Source organism: Grammomys surdaster, unplaced genomic scaffold, assembly GCF_004785775.1.
Source record: "Grammomys surdaster isolate TR1022 unplaced genomic scaffold, NIH_TR_1.0 256, whole genome shotgun sequence".
Classification (NCBI taxonomy): Eukaryota; Metazoa; Chordata; class Mammalia; order Rodentia; family Muridae; genus Grammomys; species Grammomys surdaster.
Window position 1 is genome coordinate 201221 of NW_021604697.1, and position 21692 is coordinate 222912.

The 21692-nt window shown below is 48.2% G+C and overlaps 4 protein-coding genes across 4 annotated transcripts; 3 read left to right on the top strand and 1 right to left on the bottom strand.

The window, feature by feature from the left end:
- Positions 1–162: 162 nt before the first annotated feature.
- Positions 163–6186, top strand: Tpp1 (tripeptidyl peptidase 1). The gene is made up of 13 exons (XM_028775585.1): positions 163–223; positions 341–412; positions 675–814; positions 2050–2200; positions 2398–2525; positions 2646–2824; positions 2939–3137; positions 3280–3468; positions 3700–3769; positions 4525–4645; positions 4770–4928; positions 5106–5231; positions 5388–6186. Exons 1-13 carry the CDS (start codon positions 180–182, stop codon positions 5526–5528), a joined length of 1719 nt encoding a protein of 572 aa, XP_028631418.1. The 5' UTR covers positions 163–179; the 3' UTR covers positions 5529–6186.
- Positions 6187–7859: 1673 nt separating this feature from the next.
- Positions 7860–12648, top strand: Taf10 (TATA-box binding protein associated factor 10). The gene is made up of 5 exons (XM_028775537.1): positions 7860–8105; positions 8204–8358; positions 8524–8588; positions 8672–8786; positions 8952–12648. The coding sequence occupies exons 1-5, from the start codon at positions 7874–7876 to the stop codon at positions 9039–9041; spliced, it is 657 nt and encodes a 218-aa protein (XP_028631370.1). The 5' UTR covers positions 7860–7873; the 3' UTR covers positions 9042–12648.
- Ilk (integrin linked kinase) lies at positions 9090–15318 on the bottom strand. The gene is made up of 13 exons (XM_028775536.1): positions 15209–15318; positions 14687–14823; positions 11673–11838; positions 11406–11501; positions 11147–11243; positions 10972–11055; positions 10784–10869; positions 10535–10644; positions 10309–10436; positions 10108–10229; positions 9919–10018; positions 9678–9808; positions 9090–9502 (listed from the first exon to the last, which is right to left on the bottom strand). Exons 2-13 carry the CDS (start codon positions 14773–14775, stop codon positions 9353–9355), a joined length of 1359 nt encoding a protein of 452 aa, XP_028631369.1. The 5' UTR covers positions 14776–14823; positions 15209–15318; the 3' UTR covers positions 9090–9352.
- Positions 15319–15432: 114 nt separating this feature from the next.
- Rrp8 (ribosomal RNA processing 8) lies at positions 15433–19976 on the top strand. Its single transcript, XM_028775535.1, has 7 exons — positions 15433–15601; positions 16744–17110; positions 17547–18000; positions 18104–18233; positions 18361–18467; positions 18547–18643; positions 18868–19976. Exons 1-7 carry the CDS (start codon positions 15503–15505, stop codon positions 18985–18987), a joined length of 1374 nt encoding a protein of 457 aa, XP_028631368.1. The 5' UTR covers positions 15433–15502; the 3' UTR covers positions 18988–19976.
- Positions 19977–21692: the final 1716 nt, after the last annotated feature.

Below are 21692 nucleotides of genomic sequence, written 5' to 3' on the forward strand. Positions count from 1 at the left end.
CCTGGAGAGACAGAGAGTCTTGGGCAGCAGGTGAGGAGGAGCCCTGAGCTTATAGAAGCTCAACACAGCATAGAATTCTAATAGCAGCCCCTGCATTTGGGAGGGAGGAGTCAGCAACGTCACTAGTTACTAGGCGGGGAGATGGGGGAGGTGCTAGACCTGCTCATGTGATTTATCACATGACTACAGATCAGCCTGAAGCCACAATGGGACTCCAAGCCGGGTGAGAAATTGAGGTGGGGAGGGTAGCTAAAGGGGATTACAGTAGAGGGATTACGTGTCGTAGAGGGAATACAGTGCGGGTTCCGCTCCTGATGGAACCCACCTGCTGTCCCTGCAGCCTCCTAGGGCTCCTTGCTCTCGTCATCGCCGGCAAATGCACTTACAGCCCTGAGCCGAACCAGCGGTGGATGTGAGTTGATTTAGTACTACAGGTGCCTTCTCCATACCTGTCTGCAGATGCTTGGTCCTAGCTTACCTCATCCTCACAACTGCTTCCAGTACTCACTGTAGCCTTATTCGCCACCCCCTCAGCTTAATCTCGGGTCATTTACCTCCTATGATCCTTATCTGCATCTAGGATTCCACCCGAAGTCTCAATTCTTAATCCCAAACTTTCCATGATCTGGATTTCCCATCTGTGGCCTAACCAAATCATGTCCCTGACCCTGTAGGCTGCCTCCAGGCTGGGTGTCCCTGGGCCGAGTGGATCCCGAGGAAGAGCTGAGTCTCACTTTTGCGCTGAAACAGCAGAACCTGGAAAAACTCTCGGAGCTGGTGCAGGCTGTGTCGGATCCCAGCTCTCCTCAATATGGTGCCTATCAGAAGTCGGGGCAGGAAGTGGGAGGCAGGACCAGACAGGCACTGGCTGGTGCAGATCTTGTAGGGCCATGTTTCTGGTATGACAGACAAATGACAGTAACTGCCACATTTATACACACACACCCCAAAATTTCCACCTGAGTTCTTCAGTCTAAAAACTAAGAGCAAATCTAGGCCTAGTTGCATGAGGTAATAATCCTAGCTACTTGGGTTAAAACAGGAAGTTTTTGAATTCAAGGCCTGCCTGGGCTGTGTAGCAAGATTGTCAAGATTTTTTTAAGAAAAAAAAATTTTTAGAACCTTAGCTAGCTTATTGATAGGGTGCTCACTGACCATATACAAAACCCTAGATTCAAGTGCCAGTAAGATGGTGGGGGTGGGATAGCTGTGTCTAAGAGCACATGATTTATAATCAGATCTAGATTGAAATGTTGACTTCTTCTGACCAGCTAGCAAATGGAGAACTAGCACTTAATGTGTGTATGTGATCATCAAATCATGGTCCTTCCCCTGATATCAAAGCTACTCCCACAGCTTTCTCTGTTGTTAGTTCAAGTCCTGAACTGTCTTTGGATTAATCCACTCTGGTCATCTCTCTTGCTACCCACTCAGTTGTTTATTCTCTTTCCTGGACTACTGCCCACCAGGCACCCTGACTGGTTTGAAGTTTCCTCTTTTGTCCCACTCCCCAGAACACTCCCCACGATATTCTAGAGCATTCTCTATGATGGTCAGGCTGGATTGAATCCTTCCCCTGCTTAAAGTCCTGTATGATGAGGCAAGGGTGTGTTTGTGTGTGTGAATAATGGAGGGGGGAGGGGGAGGGGCATCCTCAGATCACCCAAGAAGCTCCTCACATGCAGGAAAGAATGACTCACCGCTATGTTGTTTAAAATCAACAAGTATGAAGAGCTGAGCTAAATTAGAAGGTTCTGTATAATTGGCTCCAAAAGTTTGGGAAAATCTTTTTGAAGATAAACTTAAAATGGGACATTGAAAGTTTATTAACTTCCTTGAATTTTTTGTGACTGTGGCAATACATGCTGTGCATATTTCCTGGCCATGGCATTTCATGTCTTTTCAGCCTTTTTCTTCCCTTTGATTCCGAATATGCCTAGCCCCTACACAGTCCCCCTTGGGAAGTTTTGATGTCTTCTGATTGAGGTCCAAACAGACAACCCAGAAAGGCCTCAAATGAAGACGAGATCCTCTTCTGAATCCCTGCAGGAAAGTACCTAACCCTCCAGGATGTAGCTGAGCTGGTCCAGCCATCACCACTGACCCTCCGCACTGTCCAAAAGTGGCTCTCAGCAGCTGGAGCCCGGAACTGCCAGTCAGTGACCACCCAGGACTTTCTGACTTGTTGGCTGAGTGTCCGGTGAGAAGTAACGATTGCCCTATAGAATCCATTGTCCCACCAAGGAGACAAAATAACCCAAGTGGGGGAGTCTAGAGCTTGCTGAGAGCCTGTGGATATAGCTAATGCATAAGGAGACGATGACTGGCTACCAAATAAGTGGGACTCAGGCCAACTCCTCTACTCCTTTCCCATGGTTTCTGTTTTCTTACTTCCAGGCAGGCTGAGCTGCTGCTCCCCGGGGCTGAGTTTCATCGCTATGTAGGGGGACCTGCAAAGACCCATGTCATAAGGTCCCCACATCCCTACCAGCTTCCCCAGGCCTTGGCCCCTCATGTGGATTTTGGTAAACCCAATGGGGTTGGTGGAGATTGGGGGAGGCAGATCTATAGGCTTGGAGTCTTTCTGGTAGTGAAGTGGGTGGTAGTATCTGTAAGACCTCCTTAAGCCTGACCCCTTTCCACAGTGGGAGGGCTGCACCGTTTCCCCCCTTCATCATCTCTAAGACAACGTCCAGAACCACAAGGGGTAGAGACTGTTGGCCTGCACCTGGGAGTGACCCCCTCTGTGCTCCGTCATCGATACAACCTGACAGCCCGAGATGTGGGCTCTGGCACCACCAACAATAGCCAGGCCTGTGCCCAGGTGAGCCATGCAAAAAGCCCTGGGTCATCACAACCTCCTCAAGATATCTTTAGTGCCTCACTACCCTGGGCCTCACTCTCTGATCCACAATTCCTGATTTGAATGTTTCCACAGTTCCTGGAACAGTACTTCCGTAACTCGGATCTGACTGAGTTCATGCGCCTGTTTGGTGGCAGTTTTGCACACCATGCCTCGGTAGCAAAAGTGGTTGGAAAGCAGGGGCGAGGCCGAGCTGGGATTGAGGCCAGTCTAGATGTGGAATACCTGATGAGCGCTGGTGCCAACATCTCCACTTGGGTCTACAGTAGCCCTGGTATTGCTGAGAGAATTAGTTGGGGGATGGGAGAATGGGTTGGAGTAGACTGTTGATCTCTGCTTCATTTCACCATGGGCTGAAGGGAGATTCTAGCAACCATCCAATGGCCACTCGTATCCCTTCTTTTAAAACAACTTAGGCCGCCATGAGGCACAGGAGCCCTTCTTACAATGGCTCCTGCTTCTCAGCAATGAATCATCCTTGCCACATGTACACACTGTGAGTTACGGAGATGATGAAGACTCCCTCAGCAGCGTCTACATCCAGAGAGTCAACACTGAGTTCATGAAGGCTGCTGCTCGGGGCCTCACCCTCCTTTTTGCCTCAGGTAACCTTGTACCATAAATTTAAGACTTCCCAACTACCCAAGTGGCAGGATTTACCCCAACTGACCCTTCAGCCTGGTGTCTGACTCTTAATAGGAGCTCAGAGCCTTAACAGTGTGTACTGGCATGACCTGAGAACTCTGAGGTGGCATATACATTTCTTTTCTGGTATATATAAGCCTATACCTCAAGCTCTTCCCAACTAATCTGAATACTTAATATGTCTTTCCCAGGTGACTCTGGAGCTGGGTGTTGGTCTGTCTCCGGAAGGCACAAGTTCCGTCCTAGCTTCCCTGCTTCTAGGTAAATACCTCACTCTTTCACTTGTGACTCTGATGCCACCAGGAGCTGCTATGGCTCAGCCTTCAGCATTACCTGTTGTGTTTGCTGTGCTCCCTTTTCTTCCTGTATATCCCAGGCTTCGAGAGCAGGATATGGTGTTTCTTTTCCTTAGTTGCTAGAGTTTGTTTGTTTTTCATGTAGAAAAGTATACATAATTATCTCCAGCCATGTCTTGAAGGCTTCCAATCTATCAGTGAACTCTGTATACAGGCTTCCATGGTCTTACTTCCTTTTCCAGTAAGACCCAGACCATTCCCACCCACCTCCACACATCTTGGAGGCCACCCATTGTCTTAGTCAGGGTTTTATTGCTGCGATGAAACACCCTGACACAAAAAGCAAGTTGGGGAGGAAAGGGTTTATTTGGCTTATACTTCTAGATCACAGTCCATGATTGGAGGAAGTCAGGACGGAAACTCAAGCAGGGCAGGAACCTGGAAGCAGAAGCTGATGCCCATGGAGAGTGCTTATTACTGGCTTGCTTCCCATGGCTTGCTCAGCCTGCCTTCTTATAGAACCCAGGGATGTCACCATCCACAATGGGCTGGGCCCGCCCTCATTGATCACTAATTAAGAAAATATCCTACAGCTGGATCTCATGGAGGCATTTCCTCAACTGAACTTCCTTCGTCTCTGATGACTCTAGCTTGTGTCAAGTTGACACACAAAACCTACCAGTCAGTACACCCACTATCTGAATACTCTCTTCTCCTTAGCCCCTATGTCACTACAGTAGGAGGAACCTCCTTCAGGAATCCTTTCCTCATCACAAATGAAGTAGTTGACTTTATCAGTGGTGGAGGCTTCAGCAATGTTTTCCCACAGCCTTCCTACCAGGTTTGTGGATATTTATGTGGATGTATGGAGGTTGAGGGTGGGGGATGGGAGGGGGCCTGTCTTCAGTCCAGCGGCTTGCTGAGCAGGCTACTGGCCAATACTCACACTCAGAAATGTCCTTCAGGAGGAAGCAGTAGCCCAGTTCTTGAAATCCAGCTCTCGTCTACCACCATCTAGTTACTTCAACGCTAGTGGCCGTGCCTACCCAGATGTTGCCGCACTTTCCGATGGCTACTGGGTGGTCAGCAACATGGTCCCCGTTCCGTGGGTATCTGGAACCTCGGTGAGAATCAGCTTTGCTGTAAATCCTCTACTCAGGAACTACCCTTACTCCTCCACCTACAGAATCTTGAACCCAGAACCTCTGACTCTTTAGAGACTTCTGATCTTTGCCAGCATCATCCCTCAGAAGTTTGATCCCTCTAAAACCCCGACGTATTCTTGCCTCTTCATCTTGCAGGCCTCTACTCCAGTGTTTGGGGGAATTTTATCCTTGATAAATGAGCACAGACTCCTCAGTGGCCGTCCCCCTCTTGGCTTTCTCAACCCCAGGCTGTATCAGCAGCATGGGGCAGGACTCTTTGATGTGAGTATTGGAGGAAAGAGGGTGGATATTGTCATAGGATATGAGAAGGGCACGTTTGCTATATGTGATCGCCTCTGCGATATGAGTATAAACAAGATGCAGTGTAGGAGTACTGGTACCAGCAGGCCCAGATCTGATGCCAGCATTCCCTCCCAGGTAACCCATGGCTGCCATGAGTCCTGTCTGAATGAAGAAGTGGAGGGTCAGGGTTTCTGCTCTGGTCCTGGCTGGGATCCTGTGACAGGTTGGGGAACTCCCAACTTCCCAGCCCTACTGAAGACTCTACTCAACCCTTAACCCTTCTCTGCCCTGACGAGAAAACAGAACTGATTCCTGAACTAAAAGGGAAGGCTCAGTTTCTTGTTATTCCTCGATGGAAGCCCTGCTGAACTCTGTTTTCTGCTGCAGATAGCTTCTCCCTAACCCTCAAATGCTGTGGGCAGTACTCGACTTCCAGTCCTACTGTGTGGCATAAAACTCAGGTCTCCAAACTTCTACTTTGAGATCCTCAACAAGATGCTGTAACCAGCATATTTTGTCTCACCCCAACCCCATCTCTTCTTCCTCTTTCCAGCTTGAGATGTGAAAGCAGGGTGAGAAGGTTCAGTCTTCCGTTACTGACACTAGCAGGCCCATCCAAAGCTTACTATCTCTGCACTGACCGTATGCTCTGTTTCTCTTTGAGTTTGCTTTTCTGTTCACTGAGATGAGACCTTTGGCTAACCGTTTAGTATTTCTTGCTCTGGCACCAAAGTGCAATGGTCTCCCTGATGTTTTACCCAGTTACACACTTTTCAGGTTTGTTTTATGGGCTTTCTTGTTTGTTTGAAAACAGGTTGGCAGCAATCTATATAACTAGTCTAAGGAAAGTTGAAAACTTAAAATGTTTTAAATATGTTCTCATTGGCAAAATTCCTTAACAAAATAAATAGGTCATTACAAATTTTGCTTTAAATTTTGCTTCAGTGATTTTTTTTTGTAAATTGTTTTTAAATTTACATTTTATTTTCCCCTTCTCAGCTACACTAAAGCAACATTCAGGTTTTAATGTCAACTGTCAGACATCCACAAACATCTAGTTTCTGTGAACCTGGGTGTTTGCTCTTTCCATCAGTCTCCATTCATCCTTTTCTTCAGTAACCCCCTCTGACCACACTAATTGGCCTCCTTTTCTGCTAACTCCAGGGATACTGGTGTTCGTTGTTCCATCCTTAGTTTTTGCTCTTATTTTACTTCCATCCCTTGACAGATCACTGACATCTATACCCACAGTGATTGATACTTCAAATGTCAGATACCTCATTACTTCATCTCCCTCCAGCCCAGACCTAAACTATTTCATCTCTTAGTCTATGATATAATGCCTCTTTCAAACAAGCCAGAAACCTGTAACTCTTAGTTCTCATTTTTTTCACCTCCTTACTAACTTAAACAAGTTTTATTGACTACCTCTCTCATATATATATATGTATTTCAAGACAGGGTTTCCTCTGTATAAACCTGGCTGTCCTAGAACTCACTCTGTAGACCAGGCTGGCCTTGAACTCAGAAATCCACCTGCCTCTGCCTCCCAAGTGCTAGGATTAAAGGCGTGAGCCACCACTGCCTGGCTTCAAGTATATCTTTATCAGCTAGTGTGGTGATGCTCACCTTTAATCCCAGCGCTCAGGAGGCAGAGGCCAGGCAAGCCTCTGTGAGTTTGAGGCAAGCCAGGCCTACATATTGAGAACATGTCTCAAAAATACACACACATGCACAAAATACTACATTACCTTTGAGCCCATGTTCTTTTTCCTCTAACCTGCAGGAAGCTTTTGGGTAGAGGAGAGGCTTCTAAAGCCCCTCAACATCCTTGACCATGGGTAAGTCATCTTCCAAATCAAGCAGTATATTTGTGCAAACCCTTCAAACATTACTGGATAAAAGTCAGGGACATCGAAACCTGCCTTCATTGCTAATGTCTGACACTTGGAATTAAGCAGCTGATATTAGTTCCCCTTTGTTCCTTGCACTGCACCTACATGTCGGTGGGAAACAACCAGACAGTATTGAAATCGTCAATTTGTTCGCCTTCCTTTTCTAGATGATTGCTGCTAGTGTACTAGAATCTGATTCTTAACTTTATATTCCTGGGTCCCAGCCCAGTAGTTGGCAAGCAGAAATTAAATAAATGAATGTTGAATTGCAAATGTGCTTCACATATGACTTTGGCATGTTATTTCTTCAGGGTGAAACACCCGTCTCTACATTTACAGCAGTACACTCCTAGGGCCGTTGTGGGTGGGCGGGACACACACCAAATCCACTGCAACCCTTAAAAGACCGTGAAAGGAAACTACAAAGAATGAAGACTGTCAGGAGAGTGGTAATGAAGTGTCTGATGGACGAGTCCCCAAGCTGGGTCTATGAACCCAGATGAAGTGTGCAGTCCTGGATGCTCTGCGGCCCCACCCGGGCGGGGGAGGAGCCACATCTCACGTAGCTCTCCTCCGCCTTGCAGTCTACACCTAATCAGCCAACAGCCAACTTAAGGTCGCCCGCGGCAGCCTAGAATGGTGGGCGGGAACTGTAACGTCACGCAACGTGCGCCTGAGCGAGCGGAAGCGGAAGCGGCTCTGTTCGCCGCCTTTCCCACCGGCCCCATGAGCTGCAGCGGCTCCGGCGCGGACCCCGAGGTGGCGCCGGCCTGTGCCGCCTCGGTCGCGGGTCCGGCGCCCCCGGTGTCGGCTCCCGCTGCGCTGCCCACTAGCACGGCCGCGGAGAGCAAAGCCAGCCCCGCGGGGACAGCAGGGGGCCCCGGGGCTGGAGTCGCCACTGCGGGCACGGGCCCCGTGGCAGCACGGGCAGGGGAGCCGGCAGAGCGGCGCGGGCCAGGTGAGCGCCGGGCCGGGTGAGGGAGGAGGGGATCTGGGACTAGGTGCCGCGGCAGCGGAACCCCGCGCTTCTCACCTGTGTTGTTGATTCTCCTCCAGCTTCGGTGGCAGCGGGCGGCGCGGCTCCCCCTGAGGGGGCAATGTCTAACGGGGTTTACGCCCTACCGAGCGCGGCCAACGGAGAAGTGAAGCCCGTAGTGTCCAGCACACCTCTAGTGGACTTCTTGATGCAATTGGAGGATTACACACCTACGGTGGGCCTCCCACCTGAACAAGGCCACCGGCCTCTCTGTCATGCCTTTCAACCACACCTTCGTGCTTTCAAGTTTTCTCTGCTACGAAGCTCTTTATTTCTCCTTCCCACCCAGCGCATCAGTAGGCAGAGCTAATACTGACGGCTGTTTGATTTTATTTTTCAGATCCCGGATGCTGTGACTGGTTACTACCTGAACCGTGCTGGCTTTGAAGCTTCAGACCCACGCATGTGAGTAAACTCAGAGCAGCTTGGACTGTAGAGTGCTGGAGTTTGCTAAGTAATCTCATTACCACCACCCCCTTCCTCTCTAGAATTCGGCTCATCTCACTAGCTGCCCAGAAATTCATCTCAGATATTGCCAATGATGCCCTACAACACTGCAAAATGAAGGGTACAGCCTCTGGCAGCTCCCGGAGCAAGAGCAAGGTGTGAGAGGCTCACCTTCCACAGCAGTACAGGCCTGACTTATCCTGAAAGCCCTCTGGGGAAGCAGCATCCTAGGGGAGGTATTGGGCCTACTCAGGTTCACCCACAAAGGACTGGAATCTGGACTTGCTGTGCTCAGCTGGTGGTCTTCCCTCTTTCCCCCAGGACCGCAAGTACACCCTAACCATGGAGGACTTGACCCCTGCCCTCAGCGAGTATGGCATCAATGTGAAGAAGCCGCACTACTTCACCTGAGCCACCCAACCCAGATGTATTTGTCTTTCCTTCTGTCTGCACAGGAGCCTGTTTTCATAATAAACTTTATTGTGACAGGCGGGGCTGATCCCTCCCATGTTGGGAGACATCCTGTGGCAAGTGACAAAGCTCTGAGCCCAGCCCCTTTTGGGGCTACAGTGGTAGGGATGGGAGCAGGGAACAAGCCCCATAACTGGGGTAGTACCATGATTAGAGACAGGGGAGGCAACCAAAGGCCTTTAGCTTAGGGGAAGTACACTCCCCACGCCATGTTTTGACACTTCTTTAGTTTGGACAAGGACCTTCAAGTCCTACTTGTCCTGCATCTTCTCCAAGATAGGCACAATCATGTCAAACTTGGGTCGCTTTGCAGGGTCTTCATTCATGCAAATCTTCATGAGCTTACACACATGGGGGGAAATGCCTGGTGGGATGGTAGGCCGAAGGCCTTCCAGTGCCACCTGCAAATTGTAAGGAACAAGGTGAGCTTCAGAATTTGAGTTTATCATATGTGCAAAAGCCTTTGACCCTTGAGTGGTAAGATTACTAGTTATCTGTATAAACTGCGGGAAGAGTTTACCATAGTGACTGTCAGCACCACCACCCCTATACAAGTATCTACAGATCTATGCTCACCTTCATTCCAATTTCCATATTAGAGAGGTCAGCAAAGGGCACCTCTCGTGTTACCAGTTCCCACAGAAGCACTGCAAAACTCCACATATCAGCCGAGCGTCTGTTTGTGTCTTCAGGCTTCTTTTGCAGGGCTAGAAGGAATAAGGTTTATTACTCCAGCTGCCTAGCCTGTCTAGTCTGTGCCTCTTTTACTGTTACTGAGCTGGTTCTTCTCAATTTCCCATATGATGCCTTTACCTACCTTCAGGGGCCACCCAGGCAGGCGCATACATGCGCCCAGGGCACTGGAAAGAAAACTTAACATCAGCCATGCTGATTCGGGCAGTCATGTCTTCATCGATCTGAGGAAGAAAAGTTGAATTCAAAAAGGTGGGTTATATTCTAGACCAGCAAAAGGGCTTTGGGGACCAGAAGTAAACTGTGGTCTCACCATTACACTGCGGCTATTGAGTGCGTGCCGAGGTATGAGAGGCTCTAGTGTGTGAAGAAAAGCCATGCCTCTTGCCATGTCCAAAGCAAACTTCACAGCTTGGCTCTGGTCCACAACAAAATCTAACAGGAAGCAAGAATCATTAGTTTATAGTCTCCAGGCCCTATTCTAGTCCCTCCCCAACAAGACCAACATCCTTACTGGTGCCTTCGTGTAGAACGTTGTAGAGAGACCCATACGGCATCCAGTGTGTGATGAGGGTTGGGTGGGGAGCTGGGGGAGCCTGGCAAGCACCTAGTACTGGCAGCACATTTGGATGTGAGAAAATCCTGGGAGAGGAAAAGAGTGGTGAGACCCAACAGCGTTTCACTTTTCAGTACTATTTGGGGTTCCTTGGAAACAACAGCTTCCAATTCAGGTGACCCACCTGAGCCTGGGACATTCCTCATTGAAGTCCCTGCTTTTCCTTGTACTCCAGTCTCGAACCTTCAGCACCTTCACAACAATATCATTGCCCTGCCAGCGGCCTTTCCATAGCTGAAGGACAGAGGTTAGGAAGCATTAGCTCAGGCTGTACCATTTCTTTTCTACTAATTTGAAGAAAACCTTAATTAGGGATACAGAGTGGGCAGTTTGTGGGTGTTAGGGAGAAAAAAAAAAAAGAGTGGGGAATCACCTCTCCAGAGTGATTCTCGTTGAGCTTTGCCAAAAAGTTGAGCTGTTTGAAGTCAATACCGGAGTGTTTGTTCAGGGTCCCATTTCCTGAGAATATGAGCAGTTCAGGTACTCACCTTCACTTTAACATGACCCCAATAGCCCAGGAATCTTGTGTTGCGGCCCCTCCCCTCCACAGTAGTGACTCACGGGGCCTTGTGCGAGTGGTCCCCTTCCAGAATGTGTCCTTGTATGGAATACGGTTGAGATTCTGGCCCATCTTCTCTGCCCGCTCTAGAGAAGAAGAATGGTCTTAGCCTTAATTGTGCTATGAAGGGAGGAGATGCAAGGTGGGACAAGAGGCAAGCTGGGGTAGATAATGAACCTCGGAGAAGCTCTCTGAGGGGTGCCTTGGCTTTGTCCACAGGCATCTCTCCATACTTGTTGCAGATGCTCACAAGAGCCCCGTTAGCCACCAGGTCCTGAAAAGAAAATTGTTCAGGGGGCCAGTCACAAACAAGCATGAACACACAGATGCAGTACACGATTCTGTAAATGTCACACAGTAGGACTGAGAATGGATTGATGGTTCCATGATCAGTTTGCTTCCCACTCATCATAGGACTTGGGGTCTGAGTACTTACCTCTGCCACCTGGTCTTGGCCCCAGAAACACGCATAGTGAAGGGGCACATTGCCATGCTCATTCACTGCATTGATGTCAGCCTTGTATTGCAACAGCTGCGCCCCATGGCCAAGAAAAGAAAAAAGGCAGTCAGTCCCTCTGAAATACTTGTGTCCAGAAAGAAAAGAACACAAAGGAAGAATAGCATACATTCTTCACATGACAGTGCCTGTTACTGGCTTCATAGTGTGTATGTGAGATGTGGGTGTTGAAAGGTTTGCAAGTACCTTCTGTACAATGTCACGGTGTCCATGACTAGCTGCCAGATGCAGGGGGGTATCATCCCCACGGTTCATCACATTGATCCGTGCTCCCCGCATGATCAGCATTTCAACCACTGCAGAGCGGCCTTCTCGGCAGGCCCAGTGTAAGGGGGAGAAGCCATGATCATCCCTTTGAGAAAAGGACATAGACACTAAGCTGGAGTTGGGAAGGACAAAAGCGTTGACTCATGGGGGAAAAGATTCTATAGTCACTGAGAAGGCTTGCCTCTTTAGGACTTAGCTCCTACTCATGTTGCCAATTCCTAAAGTTCAGATTTTCCCTTGAGCTGCACACCCAATCACCTAGATGTCCCAGCAACTGTAAGGGTTATCACTTTAACCATAACTCTTTCCCTAGCAGTACTCTGTTAGGTGATAGTACTACTCTTCCTGGGTCCTCTGGCTTCCCTACCTCTTTGTCTTCCTGTTTGGTAGTGCTAAGAACCATACCCAGGACCTCATATACTTGACACATGCTATACCACTAGGCTTTATCTCCAGTCATACATCTTTAATAACACCTATAATCCTTTGTTTGCATTGCTTTTTGTGCTTTATTTCCTTACTGTAGAGTTACACTGACTGGATTGTAAGAACCTGTTAATGTGAGCTGTCTTGCCTGTTGAGTCATATATGCTTGAGGATGGGCTGAAAGCTGATGTTCTATGCAGGTTGATAGGGGAGAAAGCATACTAGAGAAGACAGGCTATAACTTAGGAGAGGAGACGAGCTTACTTTTGGCTCTGTTATTGAAACTAACATCTAAAAATGGAATGGAATTAAAATGTTTTGGAGGGGTACAATGACAAACATGCTTTTGATTACTGATGAGGCAGATAACCACACAAACCAGAATGTTCCTATTTACCAACCCAAAATTCACAGAGAAAAATGCAAATGGAAGCTTTTGAATAAAAACTGTATCTGATTTATATTTTCATCCTTTGAGGACATATATTTTATAAAGAGAAGTGTACAAACAAAACAACTGGATGGGCTGGGTCAAACTGACAGCCTGGAGCCATAAAAGGAAATTCCCTCCAGCCTTGGGATGCAGATCTGAGGGGCGGAACAGGGGGCGGTCTGTGGTCTAGGCCTGCAGACTCCAGATGCTTTAGTGCTGTGGTCACTTCCTGTGAGGGGAGCTGATCCTGGTTTGGTCACCCAGAATCCCTCAACAGCTGAAGGAGTATGTAGTTTTAAATTACTGTTCCTCTAGTTTGCTCTCATCTGTTAAACTTGCTATCAGTCTTGCCTCCCAGATTTCACGTGTCCTGACAGAAAAACTTCCAGAAGTCTGTGGCCTCAGAATAAGCCCAAGCTTGAGGACAAATGTAAATGTTTTTCCCACTTTCATCTCAGGGCCTGGATTTCTATCTCAAGAAAGCCTTCAGGGAGTTAGCCACTTCCAGCACCCAAGCCCTGTCCCCTCAAGCCACCATAGCTTTCTGCTTTCCCTAATGATACCCTTCACCTTTTGACAGCAAGGAGTCTTCCAAGCCACTCCCACTGGACAACAGCCTAAACTTATATTTTCTTACCAATAAAACAGGACAGCTTAGTGTTTACCAGAGCACACAAGTTATGTGAAAAAAAATGAAACAAATAACTTTGAATATAACAGAGAAATAACACAACCTAATGGAAGCTGGTGAAACCTGGCCTAGGATGACAGATGAACCTTTCCAACCTAAAAAAAAAGTACACTCTTCTAATCAGATACAGTGGCAACAAATGGAAATCCCAGCACTCAGGAGGCTGAGGCAGTAGGATGGAGAGCTGTAGGCAATTCTGAACTACATGACACCCTGTCTCCAAAAGCAAACCTAAACTACCTACTAAACTCCCCCAACACTGCATTTCTTGCTTTCATCTACCAGTCAACATTTTAGAAAGTGTTCACATTATCTGTTTCCTCACTTCCCGTTCACTTTTCTCCCTGACAGAAGCCTGCCATCTCTAGGGTGTAGATTATGTCTAATTCAAAGACTCTAGCACCGACCACAAGTGGTGTTCCTTATTTGAAGAAACCCAGTGTAATGCAGTTTCCTGGTACTTATCTGCAATAGCATTCAAAAGATCAAATACATCCTAAATGAAAGTTAAATGAAGACTTTTAAAATGCTCATCCATGCTCTTTAACTTCTCAGTAGCCTACAATTAACCATTCTTCTTTCTAATCTTAATCCATTTCTTATTTCTCCTTCAGATGGTTGTTCCCTGTCAGCCAGGCTTCTCAACCTCTGCCTTTATTTTCTATTCTTCTGAGGTACTATTTTCCACATAAATGAATCTTCAGGTACCATTTAAATGCTAATTTGTGGTATCTTGGTCTCCCAATCAGACCTCTCCTGAACTTCAAATCTGCATGATCAACAACCTGCCAAGCATTTTCAAGTCACTGTAGTGTCAGTCCATAATGGAACATCTGCCAAGTATCCAAATACCCAAACCTAAACCTCAGGTCATCTTTGACAACCCCCTTTCACTTCCCATACCACCTCAATTACTTCATCCTTATGACTTTAGGGCTCTCACCCTTAACCCTGTCCCAATTCTTGTATCCAAAACATTATTTTAAGGCAATTACATCCAGGGTGACGCCTGACAAATAGGCAGTCTCATCACTACACAGCTTCAGAACTTTAGACTTCTAATGTCCTTTTCCACTTCGACCCAACGCTCTAGGGCGCAGAAACTCATCCTCCAACCACATGTAATTCCAGACAATTTTCTGGCACTCTAGTCTGCTTTTGACACAAGTTCATAGAGCCTGCAAGTTCCCGATTGTGAAACTTAGTTAAAAAAAAAAAACCCTCAGACAGGTTCCTCTGTGTAGACCCTCTTCCATCAACAGGCTTTGCTTGTCAGTATTCCTTACACTGGATAGCAAAGTCAGCTGCCCTCGCCCGACAAGAGCACCCCAAGTAGCGGAGAGTGGACTTCTAGGCGTCCTCTCGCACAACGCTTCAGCTCACCCCTGATTGAGGTCGTTCTCTGTGTTGTCCAGCCACAAGCGCACCGCCACCGCGTTGCCCTCCCGGCACTGAGTGAAAATGTCGTCCATAGCAGCGTCCCGGCACTGAGACCCCGGGACTGGGGAAGCCTCGGGGGACTGCGGGAGAACAGAGACAAGAGAATGACTCTAGAATCTCTGTTCCCTCAGGACAGAGGTGTCAGTGCTGGGATGGGGAGCGTCGCGAGAGGGACAGTGGTTCTCTGTGAAGGGCTTCGGGCAGCGGACGACCCCTGGGCTCGAGGAGCAGGAGGATCTGGAGGTGTAGGGTAGACTTTGCTAGTTTCCTGAGTTGGCGTCTGCCGGCTCCGAGTACTGGCCCTCGAGCACGGCTTGGGGGGAGGGGAGGGGCCCAAGCTGCAAACACCCGGGGGAGGGGGCAGGGGTCCTTGCCGGGCAGCCCCGGCTCAGAACTGCTGCAGAGATCGCAGAGACTGGTTTGCAAGACCAGCGTGGGGCAGGGCGCGGAGTTACTCGCACTCACCGGGACTCGGGCCGCAGGCGCCTTCTCGGGGGAACTCCCGTCCGGCCGCGCCCGCCGCCCGGCCCCGCCCCGGCCCTCTCCGGCCAGAGCGGGCGGCGGTCCCTCCCTTCCGACCTCCTACTGCCTCTCTAGCTCGCCAGCGGCTACACTCGTTGGTTCTTCGCTCCGCGCCGGCCGCTCTAGCTACCACAGAGTTTCACTCGGTGGCTTCCGGCCGGGTGTGGGCTGGCTCCAGCGGTAGGAGTCCCTGACGCGCGCTGCACGTGGGCTCCTCCGGCCCTGCGGGCCACCGGTATGTTCGAAGAGCCTGAATGGGTCGGGGCGGCTCCAGCCATCATGGGCCTAGGGCCCGCGACAGCACAGGTTCGGCCGGCGACTGCCCCACCAGTTAAGGTGAGCGGCCCTGCACTGGGCTGTTTTAAGGAGGCGAAACTGACCCTCCCGGGGTCGTGTTGGGTAGAGGGAGAACCTGAAATGTTATCGTGGATCCGGGTTGTGAGGGAGTTAGTCATGATCTGAAGATCCGGATAGTCCAGATAGGAATGCGGGATTCGGAGTGTGGAGCGCAGAGCTTGAAAAGTTAAATAAGTTTTTTGTACACTAAGGGTGGAAATCAGTGGAGTTGTTTTAGCAGTGGAGTGGTTTCTCCAAGTTTTCTCTCACCTGGCATCACTTTATATACTTTAGATCGATTCCAGGGCTTCACCATGGTAGACAGGCATTTATTACTGAGCTGAATCCGTAGCCTTGAAAGGGTTTTTAGTTGCAGTGTAGAAAGTATATTAGAGAGAATCAAGGCAGGTGACAGGGAAGATTATCAGAATCACTATTCAGTGGAGGCTCAAGGAACCCAGAACCTCTAAGGTAAGGGTCTGACTGAGGATCAGCAGCAGGGCTTGAACCCCAAATCAGCTTCATGTAGAACAAGCCTTTTCCTTTGAGCCTCATCAGATGTGAGGATTTCTGTATCCCCTTAGGGTGTTCCTGACCTTCAGTCAGCCCTGGATGATCTGTTCATTTCTGTAGTCTATTTCTGCTTGTCTGTGTGCAGCTTCTCCCCAAAAGGCTATTCTCTCTACTGCAGTTAGAGACATCTTTAATGGACATGTGTGATGCTATCTTTCCTGTTTCAAAACAAAAAACAAACCTCTGCTGCTCCTAGAATGCTATTGGTGGGAGGCAAAGATGGCTACTGTCTTGCCTTGGTCCTGTTTGTGTGCTTAACACATTCCTCTAAGGAAATCAGCGGACAATACTTTACACATTTAGAAAAGTAGGATGGGAACATTTTTTGCCCTCCAGCTTCCCAGAGGTTGGGATTGCAGCCTGAAAGTTCTGGGCTTGGCCAGCTTCACAACAAATGCATTAACTTTGGCTGGGAAGAACCACCAGTAGCTGAAGCCCATCTCTCCTTTCTTAACCTCTAGGCTTCATCCATATTCATATTCATATTCTCTCTCTCTCTCTCTCTCTCTCTCTCTCTCTCTCTCTCTCTCTCTCTCTCTCTCTCTCTCCTATCCCTTGTTTGCTTCCAGGGCCGCAAGCGCCGCCATCTCTTGGCCACATTACGGGCCCTGGAAGCAGCATCTCTCTCCCACCAATCCCCCAGCCTACCTGGCAGTGACTCTGAGGAGGAGGAAGACGTAGGAAGGAAGAAGAGACACCTCCAAAGGCCCTCGCTTGCCAGCATCTCAAAGGAAGTAGTGAAGAAAAGAAAAGGGAAATGTGAAAAACAGGCGCCATCAGTCAGTGACTCTGAGGGGAAAGAAGTAGGAAGAAAATGCCACAGACAAGCTCCTCCTCTTGGTGGGATCTCTGCTGGAGAAGAAAAAGGAAAGAGGAAATACCAGGAATACTCCTCTTTACATCTAACCCAGCCCCTGGACAGTGTTGACCAAACAGGTACCAGTATATGTTAATATGGGGGCGGGTGCCTATTACCTGACTGCATAGATGACAAAGGTCTCTCTTTCTTTCTTTCTTTTCTTTTTTTTTTTTTTTTTTTTTTTTTTTGGTGTTTCAAGACAGGGTTTCTCTGTGTAGCCCTGGCTGTCCTGGAACTCTCTCTGTAGACCAGGCTGGCCTCAAACTCAGAAATCTGCCTGCCTCTGCCTCCCAAGTGCTGAGATTAAAGAAGTGTGCCACCACTGCCTGGCCAAGGTCTCCCTTTCTTTTGCATACACACATACACACACACACCATGGCCTGGATGGTAAGAGGCACTTTTATCCAGGCTGCAGACTTTGTCTTAAGGACAAGAGGGTAGCCAGGATGACTTGCTATGCCTCAGAATTTAGGGGATCAAGCCTCAAATGCCTTCACATCTCCTTCTCTGCAGTTCACAATTTGAGGACGAGTACTGCTACAATTGACCCACCTAAGCCAAGCCCTGAGTCTACATCACCTAACTCCTCACACACCTTGAGCCGCAAGCAGTGGCGGAATCGGCAGAAAAATAAGCGGAGACACAAGAACAAATTTCGACCACTTCAGACACCAGACCAGGTTCCCTCCAAGGCTTCCATAGAGGAGACTGAAGTACCTCCTGCTCCAAAGTCAGACAGTCAAGAGACTAGAGCTGGAGCCCTGCGAGCACGGATGACACAACGCCTGGATGGGGCCCGATTTCGCTACCTTAATGAACGGTTGTACTCAGGGCCCAGCAGTGCTGCCCAACGCCTATTCCAGGAAGACCCTGAGGCTTTTCTCCTTTATCACCGTGGCTTTCAGAGACAAGTAAAGAAGTGGCCACTGCACCCGGTGGACCGTATTGCCAAAGATCTCCGCCAGAAGTAATGGAGGGGTGGGAGGTGCTGTGGACTAGGAGAGGGTGGTGTTGGTGATCAAGACTTTGACCAGACCAGTAAGTGACCCGCCCCTCCCTTCCACTCCCAGGCCTGCGTCCTTAGTGGTAGCTGACTTTGGCTGTGGAGATTGCCGCCTAGCTTCAAGTGTCCGCAACCCTGTGCACTGTTTTGATTTGGCTTCTCTGGACCCTAGGGTCACTGTATGTGACATGGCCCGGGTAAGCCACTCTGTATATGGCCTAATCGTTCTTTCTGGTCTTCCCATCTGATTTTCAAGTTCAAGTATTTGGTGCTGAATTTCCTCTTCCAACACTGTGTGCTCCATTTAACATTCTTCCTCATCAGGTACCTCTAGAGGATGAATCTGTGGACGTGGCTGTGTTTTGCCTTTCACTAATGGGAACTAACATCAGGGACTTCCTTGAGGAGGCAAATCGAGTGCTAAAGCCAGGGTAAGTCTCTAGAACACAGGTGATTTTGACGTACGTACATGTGTCTACACCTTTACACATGACTTCCTCCTTTTCCCAGGGGTCTTCTCAAAGTAGCTGAAGTCAGCAGCCGCTTTGAAGATACTCGGACCTTTTTGGGGGCTGTGACCAAACTCGGCTTTAAGGTTATCTACAAGGTGAGGGGGTCCCCAAGAAGTCTGCCCTTGTTCTTAACCTTTTTCGGAAAATGGTGTTCAGGAAGGAGGCTGTAAAACAGACTGGCGTTTTGCTTTTTCAAGACAAAGCTCTGGAAGAAGCTATGAGACGCTCTCCGAGCAGGAGATGCTCTCTGAGCCGGGGAAACACTGAGACATGAGGTTGGAGTAGAGATTTGTAACTCATTGCTATTCTTTGCTCCTAGGACCTGACCAACAGCCACTTCTTCTTGTTTGACTTTGAAAAAACTGGACCTCCTCGAGTAGGACCCAAAGCCCAACTTTCAGGCCTTAAACTTCAGCCTTGTCTCTACAAGCGCAGGTGACCAGTGGACACCCATTGAAAGGGGAGAGCTCGGACTCCAATCTCAGAACTCTGAAGACTGTACCTACCCAGGCTATGAGGCAGGATCTGATACATCACACCCTCCTTCTATTCTTACACAGAAGTAGTAAAGCCCACAGAAGGGTAAAGCCTCCAGCTCAGCTCCACTCTAATGGAGCTCTCTTGGCTACAGAGAGCATGAAATTACTTGGGCAGGCTCAAGAATGAGGTGTTTATTGTGAGGGTATAGATGGGTCTGGTAATTGTCGGCCTCTTCAGGTATCGTGGAAACTAGTCATCTGAGAATTGATAGCTCTCTGGGTTTGGTTTGTCTTCATCTCTCAGAAGGCATGTGGGCTCTCTGCTGTGTTGTCTTCTGACCTGTATTGTCCACCTCTACTCAGCCATAGTTTCTGCTCCTTCAGCTTCAAGACTGCAGACTTGGGGCTGGGAGTTATTTAATTTCTTTGTTTCTTAGATCTGGGAATCATTTAATTTTTTTCTGTGTTGTTGTTTGTTGTTGTTGTTTTGAGACAGCATCTCACACTAGTCCAGGCTGACCTCAAACAAAACAAATGGCAATCCTCCTGCCTCAGCCTCCTGATTATTGGGATCACAGGCATGAGCCACCATATTCAGTTTAAGAAATCATTTACTTTCTGAATATTCCATTTCTCATTTGAAAAACGTGAAATCTTGTCTTACAGTGTGTTGTATGGGTTCACTGAGGAAAGCTAGAGCTGGGACTAGTAGGAGGTGCTGAATAAACAAGCTGTGGCTATTGTGTCTTGTTGATCTTACTGTTCTTTAATAAGCACCCCTAAGCAGGCTTAGAGATCGAAGAGTAAGTAATTTAGATGTGCCCGAAGAAGATTGGGAGAGTTTGATAAAGGCATGTAAACAAGCTTATTTGCTATTTAGAGACTTAGTGCATTTGAAGCTTTCCTTGCTTGGAAGGGGGTAATAAAGAAGCTGGATCTCTGTTCAGTAGCAAATGGGCTGCTCATTGGCAAAGTCTGGCCATGGTACCTACCTTTCATGTCCTAGGAAAACTACAAGTACTAAATATATATAAGTTCTTAAAGTAGTGCTGAGGGAAGGTGAGCTAGGCTGGCATGCTGAGCTCATTGAGGAGGTATCTGCCTTGAATCCAGGTATATAGGCTTGTTTATAAATTCCTGAGAATAAGACCCGGGAGATCCCTCCAGGAGCAAATAGGTCTCAGGACTCTGAACCAGTTAGATGTCTCTAGCCTAAAGGAATAAAGGTTTTGAAAAATCCCAGAAGGCATGTTTGGAAGCTGGACTATGAGGCCAACCTTAGTCCACACCATACAGTATCTTTGCATGTGGTATTGCTGCTGAACATGCATTTTGCTACCAAAGTTTACTCATCTTCCCAAGTAGCTTAACAGAGTCATAAGCCCCGTCCCCCAAAGCATCTATATTCCCAACATACTGTCTGCAAACTGTTTCTTAGCATTCAAGTACTATGTTGTGGGTGTTTTGTACGTTTCACTGCAGACTTCTCAAGCCATATTTATTTTTCTATTTCCAGAGTTTGTTGACTTTTTTACTTGTGTGTGTGGTGAGTGGTATAAAGGAGTAACAGTTAACTAAAATTGATATAATAGGACTGTTGTAGAAGCCAGGTCTGGGCTTGGGTGCTGTGAGCTAGGGCTGGAAAGGGGATGCCAGCAGGAGAGCCTCAAGATAGACTTGGTGGGATGTAGAGGGTGTTTGAGAGAAAAGAAGCTGCAGTGAACAGGACATGCTGGTGTGGCCACTCTGAATGTTGAGTTTGAGGTCTGAGGAGAATCAGTGGCTAAGAGTATTATTATACAAGCCTGAAGGTCTGAGTTCAGAGCCTTAGCACCCATATAAAAGCCGAGGAGGGTTGGAATGGTGACAGATGGAGACAGAATGCTGACTGGCCTAGTAGGCCAGCCAACTTTCCTGAACAATGGTGAGCCCCAGATCCAGTAAGAACCTGTCTCCAAATAATAAGGTAGAATGATAGAGCATGGAACTTGATGTCCTCAGGCTTCTACACCTACACTTGCATATGCATATACAGTATACCTAGCTTAAAAGACGGGAGGCTTGTATGGCCAGTACAGGTTGCAGATAGGAGAAGAATATTAAGGGTTAATGGGAAGGGTTAACTGAAAGACAGTGACTTTCAAACTTTAGGGGACTAGAGTCCTCTACAAGGATCATTAAAATGCTGCATTCCAAACCTTCCTACATTTTCTAGTTCTCTAGATCTGAGTAGGGCCCTAGGAATTTTTTCTGATGGCTTTGGGTTTTCTCCTTGAAAGAGGAAACAAAACTTTATTTATTGAAAGTAAAAGTTAGTGGGAAGAGGATTGGGATTTTGAGGAGAGGAAAATGAAGATTACTTTGAGATTAGAAGAGAGTGAGTGATGGCTGGGTGTGGGGGGCACACCTCTAATCTCAGCCGGAAGTAGAGGCAGGTGGAGCTCTGTGAGCCTGAGGCCAGCCTGGACTACATAGTTCCAGGCCAGCCAAGGAGTATACAGTTAGACCCTGAACTGAGGAAATACCATAGAAGTGTTGGCAGTGTTAATAACAATGAGAGGGTGGGGCACAGTTCAGTGTCTCAGTGTCGTGTCAGAAGCTTGTTACTTCCCCTTACTACTGGTCTATTAGAACCTTGCCCCTGTTTGTAGGGAAGGGGAGAGAG

What these genes read in the sequence shown, in the direction of transcription:
- Taf10 (XM_028775537.1), top strand. Translation starts at nt 7,874, where the DNA reads ATGAGCTGCAGCGGCTCCGGCGCGGACCCCGAGGTGGCGCCGGCCTGT. An exon ending in TGGAGGATTACACACCTACG is followed by an intron (nt 8,359 to 8,523) that starts GTGGGCCTCCCA and finishes TTTATTTTTCAG; the next exon opens with ATCCCGGATGCTGTGACTGG. An exon ending in GAAGCTTCAGACCCACGCAT is followed by an intron (nt 8,589 to 8,671) that starts GTGAGTAAACTC and finishes CTTCCTCTCTAG; the next exon opens with AATTCGGCTCATCTCACTAG.
- Rrp8 (XM_028775535.1), top strand. Translation starts at nt 15,503, where the DNA reads ATGTTCGAAGAGCCTGAATGGGTCGGGGCGGCTCCAGCCATCATGGGC. An exon ending in GGACAGTGTTGACCAAACAG is followed by an intron (nt 17,111 to 17,546) that starts GTACCAGTATAT and finishes CCTTCTCTGCAG; the next exon opens with TTCACAATTTGAGGACGAGT. An exon ending in GCCAAAGATCTCCGCCAGAA is followed by an intron (nt 18,001 to 18,103) that starts GTAATGGAGGGG and finishes TTCCACTCCCAG; the next exon opens with GCCTGCGTCCTTAGTGGTAG.
- Tpp1 (XM_028775585.1), top strand. Translation starts at nt 180, where the DNA reads ATGACTACAGATCAGCCTGAAGCCACAATGGGACTCCAAGCCGG. An exon ending in GGCCCCTCATGTGGATTTTG is followed by an intron (nt 2,526 to 2,645) that starts GTAAACCCAATG and finishes CCCTTTCCACAG; the next exon opens with TGGGAGGGCTGCACCGTTTC. An exon ending in CGTGGGTATCTGGAACCTCG is followed by an intron (nt 4,929 to 5,105) that starts GTGAGAATCAGC and finishes TTCATCTTGCAG; the next exon opens with GCCTCTACTCCAGTGTTTGG.
- Ilk (XM_028775536.1), bottom strand. Translation starts at nt 14,775, where the DNA reads ATGGACGACATTTTCACTCAGTGCCGGGAGGGCAACGCGGTGGCGGTG. An exon ending in GAGGAATGTCCCAGGCTCAG is followed by an intron (nt 10,437 to 10,534) that starts GTGGGTCACCTG and finishes TTCCTCTCCCAG; the next exon opens with GATTTTCTCACATCCAAATG. An exon ending in CGTTCTACACGAAGGCACCA is followed by an intron (nt 10,230 to 10,308) that starts GTAAGGATGTTG and finishes GCTTCCTGTTAG; the next exon opens with ATTTTGTTGTGGACCAGAGC.